General features: G+C 41.6%; 1 protein-coding gene across 1 annotated transcript in view; it reads right to left on the reverse strand.

Annotated features, from left to right (window-relative positions):
• Nucleotides 1-8,003, reverse strand: part of NLN (neurolysin) — a 36,538-nt gene extending 28,535 nt beyond the window's left edge. Inside the window, exon 1 of the mRNA XM_057405489.1 lies at nucleotides 7,897-8,003. Coding sequence (XP_057261472.1) covers nucleotides 7,897-7,928 — 32 coding nt within the window. The 5' untranslated portion in view covers nucleotides 7,929-8,003. The remainder of the gene's footprint in view (nucleotides 1-7,896) is intronic.
• Between the last annotated feature and the right edge of the window lie 80 nt (nucleotides 8,004-8,083).

Consider the following 8,083-nt stretch of genomic DNA (forward strand, 5'->3'; position numbering starts at 1 on the left):
TCTTATATCCAACCTAAACTTCCCCTGTTTAAGTTTTAACCCGTTACCCCTTGTCCTGTCACTACAGTCCCTAATGAAGAGTCCCTTCCAGGCATCCCTACAGGCCCCCTTCAGATACTGGAAGGCTGCTATGAGGTCTCCACGCAGCCTTCTCCAGGCTGAACAGCTCCAACTTTCTGAGCCTGTCTTCATACGGGAGGTGCTCCAGTTCCCTGATCATCCTCGTGGCCCTCCTCTGGACTTGTTCCAACAGTTCCATGTCCTTCCTATGTTGAGGACACCAGAACTGCACACAATACTCCAGGTGAAGTCTCACAAGAGCAGAATAGAGGGACAGGATCACCTCCCTCAACCTGCTGATCATGCTCCTTTTGATGCAGCCCAGCATACGGCTGGCTTTCTGGGCTGCAAGCGCACACTGCAGCCGGCTCATGTTCATTTTCTCATCGACCAGCACCCCCAAGTCCTTCTCCGCAGGGCTGCTCTGAATCTCTTCTCTGCCAAACCTGTAGCTGTGCCTGGGATCGACTAAACTTGTCAGAAATACTTGCAAGCTAGGTTTTTAAGAGATGTTTGTAACTATTAGGGCAGTGGGATTCTTAAACAGGTGCTCAGTAAGCACCAGGAAGTGGAAACACCTCTATTTATAATGTGGAGCTTGACCAGCTTATAAAATGGATTATATTACTTGGTTACCTAAGGTGGCGCAAGACTAGACTTGATCACAGCAATTATCCCTTTCAGATGCTATGGTCCTGTGAGGTCCTTCAAAATTCAAGCACCTTTACTTACATTGTATTTTTACTATGAATATCTAACTGGTCTCTGTTGACAACCTGCACCAACCTTTCATGGGTGAGTCCTATGGCATGTAATAATGTCAGTGGAATGACATACAGGGCAGGCTGGAGAATATTATTCATTTGTGCACTGTTCCGTCCATCTATGAGAAGGTCAGGAGGACAGGCACACAAGGTTTGTTTTGGACTTCCAGCTACAACAAAGACTACTACAGATACAGCTGTTTTCACAAATTATGGTATTAATCTGCCCTTCCCAAAAGCAGTAAGAATGATAATTTTTACCAGAAGCAGTGTAAATTGAATAACAACTTGAAAGCTTAGTAGCTACTTTTAAAAGAGGATTTAAAAGAAGAAAAAAGAAAGCCTTTAATTTACAGACTACATTAACTGCTATTTTTGCTAGAATGTCAAGTAATTTGTTTTACCAACAAATCTACAGTTTGATTGCTTACTGCTTCCGGAAAATATAACTTTGATTTCCTTTTAGAAAGGAGAAGGACCTTTATAATATACTATTATAGCAATACAGTGGCTAACATAGCTGCTGGAAAAACAAACAAAGCAAGTGAATTTACAGACTGAATCTTAACTTGTGCAGTAAATATTTTAAAGATGTAAAACATTTAGTAAGTCTGGTTTTGTTTAGAAACATTTTCCACGACTGGAACATAAAATCATAGAATGGTTAGGATTGGAAGGGATCTTCAAAGCTCATCTAGTCCAATCCTCCTGGAATGATCAGGTCCATCTTCAACTAGGTCAGGTTTTCAAAAACCACATCCAGTCTGGGCTTGAATGTCTCCAGGGATGTGGTGCATCCACCACCTCTCTGGGCAACCTGTGCCAGTGTTTTATCACCCTCATTGTAAAACATTTCTTTCTCACATCCAGCCTGCATCTCCTCTCTTTTAGTTTAAAACCATTACCCTTTGTCCTACTGCAACAGGCCCTGCTAAAAAGTCTCTTCCCATCTTTCTTACAGGCCCCTTGTAAGAACTGAAAAGTCATAAGGTCTCCCCCCAAGTCTTCTCTTCTCCAGGCTGATCAACCCCAACTCTTTCAGCCTTTCCTCATAGGAGAGGTGCTCCATCCTTCTGATCATTTTGTGGCCCTTTGTTGGCATGCTCCGTTAACTCTAGTAAAATAAATCAAGCCACAGTCTGTGAAGCAGAAGCAGCAAAGGGTAGGATCGGCTTTAGAAAATACAAACACAAAACCCTGCAAACTTGTGCACAATACGCTCCTATTACTGATCATCACTTTATAATATGTCAAGATTAAGCCTTCTGTCTCATTTAACTCTGCTTGCACAGGGATAGCTGTAACTCCATCCAAGACTCTTTTATAGTACTTGCAGTTTTCAAACTAATTTTCACCTAAACAGCATTAGTTAAAACAATAAGTATAATTTTACAAAATACAGTATGTTAACAAATGTTTTTTTCTGGGAAATACGTATACAGACCAGCTTATTGTACTTGCTAATAAATCTGGTAGATCTATTTTGATATACAAAAATCAGTATATCAGCTTCACGTAGGATGGAAAAGCTGTTTGCTTCTGACAAACGGGCTGGGATAACAGCTTCATGGGTAAAGTGTGAGACAAGATTTTTAAAAGAAAAAAGAGAAGGGTCTCAAATTCAGATACTTCAGTTCTCTTCTAGTTTTTAAGTACTCTAATGGCAAATAGATATAACTAAGTTTTTCTTGCTACACCTTACATATACAGAGGACATTCCTATGGGTATAGCAGAAGATTTGCAAATCACAATAAACACAACGAACAACTTTTTCAATCTGTAATTTACTATACCGATTTTTTTTTCTTTGTAAAAGCTGCCAATTTACAGTTAAGAACAACAGTAACAGCATTCAGGTCTTTCTAGCTTTTGAAACAGCAGATCTTAGTGAACACCTCCCAGCCTCACAGGCTGCAGAACCAGCGCCGCATGGTGGAAGCCAGCACTGTGCGAAGACCGCATTCATCAGGCTCCTGACATCAACGTTCACAGGATCTCAATGTTTTAACTCCACCTAGCGGCCTTGTTTTAAAAGAATAATAATATAAATAGACATATCCCATTAAGGCAACATAAAAACTGACAGTTTGCCCCAGGACAAATTATTTAATACTTGATATACCATATGTTGGCATTTCTGTGAAAGTAAGACCCAAGTGCTACCAAACATATATAAATGATAGTGGACAGGCATAGTTTAAGCAAATAGTCAAGCCTCAGATCTAATACATATATATATATATATATAAAACTTTTCCACAAGGAACTTAAAAAGCATTTCAGAAACAAACTGCAATGAGTATCAAGCAGCATCTAATATAATGTAAGAGATATTGCTGTTGGTCTATGTTGTCAGGACAGATTTTAAGGTAGAAATTTAATAAGCTAAAATCTCTGTTATTTAGAGATCCTTAATTCTTGCTTGAATTTTAAATATTTAAGTATACCTCCGTTGTTTCACTTTTGTCTCACAGTTTTAGACAAGAAGTAATTGTTTATTTTATAGTGAAGGAATGACAAAGTCAAGCAAAGTAAGCAGGGGACTGAGTAATCCAAGGTAAAAACAAAAAAGGGGGAAAAAACAGTCTGAGACAGCACAAAGTTTGTTTCATTTAACCATTTATCCATACGGCAATTTTGTTAAAAAAAGGTTAAGAAATGGCTGCTGATTTTTCTGAATGAAACTAGGCAACCAGTGGAGCCCTGCAGGGCTCTGTGCTGGGTCTGTATTCTTCCACGTATTTATTCTTCATCTACTAAAAGGCAGGATTAATGAAGCTGACCAAATTTACTGATAATTTATTGATGATAATGCAGTGTACTAAAGGAACCACAAAAAGATACAAAAGAATGTCCTAAGAGTAAAGTTCAAAACCACTAATAAAGTTAATTTCAGTCTTAATAAATGTGAAATGACACACACATCTGACTTTACATAAACAGTTTAATATATTAGCTGATGAATCATTCTGGAGACATAACAGTTTAACGAAAACACGAGTCAAGAAGCAGCTGAAAAGAAGGAAATTACAGAATTTAGCAGAGGTAGAACAGAGAACACAGAATCATAGAATGGTTAGGGTTCAAAGGACCTTAAGATTATCTAGTTTCAAGCCCCCTGCCATAGGCAGGGACGCCTCACGCTAGACCAGGTTGCTCAAAGCCCTGTCCAACCAGGCCTTGAACACTGCCAGGGATGGAGCATTTACCACTTTTCTGGGCAACCTGTTCCAGTGCCTCACCACCCTCACAGTGAAGAATTTCTTCCTTATGTCTAACCTAAATCTCCCCTGTTTAAGTTTGAACCCATTACCCCTTATCCTATTATTACAGTCCCTGACGAAGAGTCCCCTCTATGGCATCCTTGTAGGCTCCCTTCAGATACTGGAAGGCTGCTATGAGGACAAAACACAAAGATTCATTACACCACCCTGTAATAACTTGTAGCACACACATACTAAGCAGTTATAAACTCTCATCTGTTCTCCCACCTGACTTTTCCGTGCTACAAAATCACAATGAGTTAGCAATAAACAATCAGCTGCACTGCGCAATGCACTCCAATAGACTCCATTCAAAGAACAACTAACTATACAGGGATTTTTTCAGACTGGACAAAAGAGGAATAAATAAATAAATAAATAAATAAAAAAGTATTTTAGAGATTTCTACAACCACGAAGAGGATGGAGAGAGTGAACAGGTATCATTTTTTACTCCCATTGCCCCTGACATAATTTAGGGAGAGATCAAACACAGTTCTAGGAAGCATTACCAATAAAAAAAGGTATTACAATTTTTTTCTCCAAGATCATGTAAGACAACTAGCTTTGTTATCTTGGTAAGTTCTCAGTTTTTGTAAAAGATAGTGCTGGATGGTCATCCTATCTTACACGATTCCTAAGGCACCTTATCCTGGCTCCTGCAGAAGAAAGGACAGACTTCTGAAATAACCTAAACCATTTAAAAGCAGTCCAGAGCAAGTCCATTTAAGTGCAAGTCTAGAGGAGGGCCACAAAGATGATCAGGGGCTGGAGCACCTCCCGTATGAAGATAAGCTGAGAAAGCTGGAGCTGTTCAGCCTGGAGAAGAGAAGGCTGTGTGGAAACCTCACAGCAGCTTTCCAATATCTGAATGAGGCCTATAAGGATGCTGGGGAGGGACTCTTCATTAGGGACTGCAGTGATAGGACCAAGGGTAACAGGTACAAACTCAAACAGGGGAACTTCAGGTTCGATATAAGGAAGAAGTTCTTTACTGTGAGGATGGTGAAGCGCTGGAACAGGTTGCCCAAAGAAGTGGTAAATGCTCCATCCCTGGCAGTGTTCAAGGTCAGGCTGGACAGAGCCTTGGGTGTCATGGTTTAGTGTGAGGTGTCCCTGCCATGGCAGGGGGGCTGGAACTGCATGATCTTAAGGTCCTTTCCAACCCTAACTATTCTATGATTCTATGAAAAGAAATCTTTCCAAGCCAGGCATTTTTTCCTATATGGAGAGAATGACAGAACAGAGACATCCTCAATATACATTAACAGTGTGGTCCAACTGGTGCTCCATGGGTCAAATTCAGTCCACAAAATGCTTCTGAGCTCAGTATCTTTCTCTCAGCCAGTTCAGGAAATAATTTTATTTTGTAAACAATGTCTAATAGACAAATTGTTCTTTTGAACCCTGACGTGGTTACAAAGGTGGGAGCTGTTGATTTGTATCACACAAAAAAAAATTGCTGCTGCAGTACACAGAGGAGGTTGTGCCGTTTGCAGAGCATAGGGAAAAGGAAAAATGTTCCAAGTGTCTCAGCTAGCTCTTCCCACGGCTGATGTGCTGAACCTGATAGCTTAATGAAAGCATATGCATACACTATGAAAATAAGTATGAAATAAGAAAATTACTGTAAAAGTTCTTCCCATTTCTTTGGCCTCCAGTGTCATTCCTTCTCCCGCCTCTTTACCCCAGCCCGTTTCTTGCTGGTTTGCTTCTCAACGAGAGAAAAGCCAGTGTTAAGAGTTTCTTTCCAGTGACAGAAATCTAAAAATAGATCTTAAATATAAATTCTGTTTTTTTTTCCAGAGTCCATATACATCTATTTTCCTATTCAAAACCCGATTTTAAGACTTTCAAAGGAAGACTCCACAATTCAAGAATCCTAGAGAATTATTTTAAGACAATGAAATCATATAAAACAGTGTAACCGCTTTTATTTAGATATTTTTTCCCATTTCTCAGAATATCATCAAAAAGTAAACGGACAACTGCACTTAATTAATCTACGTTTTAGCCTGCCTTTTCCCATACATTTTATTGAACTAAATATTAATCTTTGAATCTTCTGTATTCCAATAGGAAAAGTATTTAATTGTAAATATTCTCCTTTCCCAAAGCTGCCTATTTTAACACCAAGAATTGGATGCTTAATGTAGTTTCATTCAACGTAAAGAGTGATACTAAGATCTGTCTTTTTTACCTCATGTTAAGATGCTGTGGAGAAAAACAGAAGCTAGGAATCTTTGCTACTCAACATTTCTATGACCAAATGCTTAACTTATGAAAACCAGAGGTCATAATGAGGTATTCAAGATTACTCTCTTTTGTGAGACAATTATTTGGGCACTCTTGAATGATGACTTGAAAAAAAAAAAATCACAATTGATAAAGTGCAGTGACCATTCCCCGCTGTACTTACAAGTGATGACCCCCCCCCCCCAAACTCAAATCAATACTCAATCCTTTATTATTGCTTAAGAAGGAGGTATCTTCAGTTTTCAAATGCAAATTGCAAAGGTAGATTTTTTTGTGGTTTTTTTTTTTTCTAAAGAAAATACCTTCTGTCCTTATTTTCCTTTCTTTCCTTTTGTTCCTTTTGTGAGAAAAAATCTGTAGCTCAAACAAGGACCGTGAACACAAAATATGGAGAACAGTGAAAATGACTACACAAAGAGAACATAAATGTATATTAGGAAAGTAATTTTCATTTTATTCAACAACAGTACACTGGTCAATTACTTGACAACAGCAAGAGCCTTATGAAAAGGAAAAATTCTGGGTCTTATTTTTTAATTGCTGGTACCCCTCAATCCTAATTCAACCTGAACAAAGGCTATGAAATAGCACAAAAATGGTATGTTTCATGCAGTAAGCACACAAGTGCCATTCCTCAAAAGCCCACAAGAAATAACCATCTTCGTAATTTTACACTCAAATTCAGCTCAGTCCTCATTACCACAATGTATTTGCGCTGTGACCCTCCTACTATTTCCATGTTCCCTGTTAAACATGCTGCTTTGCTTATATTCTTCTGCTCTCTTTTATTTCAGCAATGCTCCTCATTTGTCTTGCTCATCTAGAACTGAATACAGGCCTTCTCCCACACCCTTTCTGGGTCCATTTAGAGCTAGCATTCGTTAAAGAGAAAGGAATCAATCCTTTATAAGTCTTTGACAATGTATTTGTACTCGTCTCCCCCACATACAATGTGAAGTAGCGACACACCTTTTTACAAAGCCATTAAACCCATGTTGCTGGGTCTCCCTTCACATACACCTTGCTGCAGAGCTCACTGCTACTGCCTTAGTCCTCACTCTATTGTTTTCCTGCCCATTCCTCCTGCGGAACGGCTGATCCTCGGTGCACAAGTCGGAGACTTGGCCCCACCCGCCCTGCCCACCTGAAGGCACACAACGGAGGCTGTTTCGTGGAGGACAGTCTGCAAGAAACACGCCAGGATCCGAAGCAGTAACACCAGCAGGGTGTGAAGTTTCCCGCCCATTGTCTGCCTGGCCCATCGGAGCCCGCCCCGCACACCTGCGGCCGACTGCCCGCCCCGTCGGCTAGCAGGCGCTCCTCGCCTCAGAGCCGCCCGGCACCTCCCGCCTCAGACCGGCCGCCCGGGGGACAGCTGGCGCCACGCCCAGGCCCGGCTCCCCGAAGGACGAGGACTCCTGATCAGCCGCGGGCCGCTCGGTTCTCCAGCGGGTCCCAGTCCGGTGCCCCTACACCGGAGACCGCCAGCCGCGGCTGCCTGTGAGGCGCCCCACGCCCGCGGTCCGCCGTGCTACCCACTCCGCCGCGCCTACCTGCGAGCCGCGCACACACACAGGACCAGCATGGGGAGGGGGCGCCAGGAGAGGAGGAGTGGAAGGAAGAGAAGGAGGAGGAAAAGCTCATTCCCTCCCTCAGCCGCCCCGCCTTCTGGCCGGCCGCGAGCACAGGCCTCCGCCTTCCGCTGCCGACCTGCGTATCCGCTTCCGCCACCTCTTCACG

The sequence above is a fragment of the Pezoporus wallicus genome, unplaced genomic scaffold, assembly GCF_028554395.1.
Source record: "Pezoporus wallicus isolate ANWC-B61680 ecotype Strahan unplaced genomic scaffold, APGP_CSIRO_Pwel_v1 scaffold_2696, whole genome shotgun sequence".
NCBI classification, from domain to species: Eukaryota; Metazoa; Chordata; class Aves; order Psittaciformes; family Psittacidae; genus Pezoporus; species Pezoporus wallicus.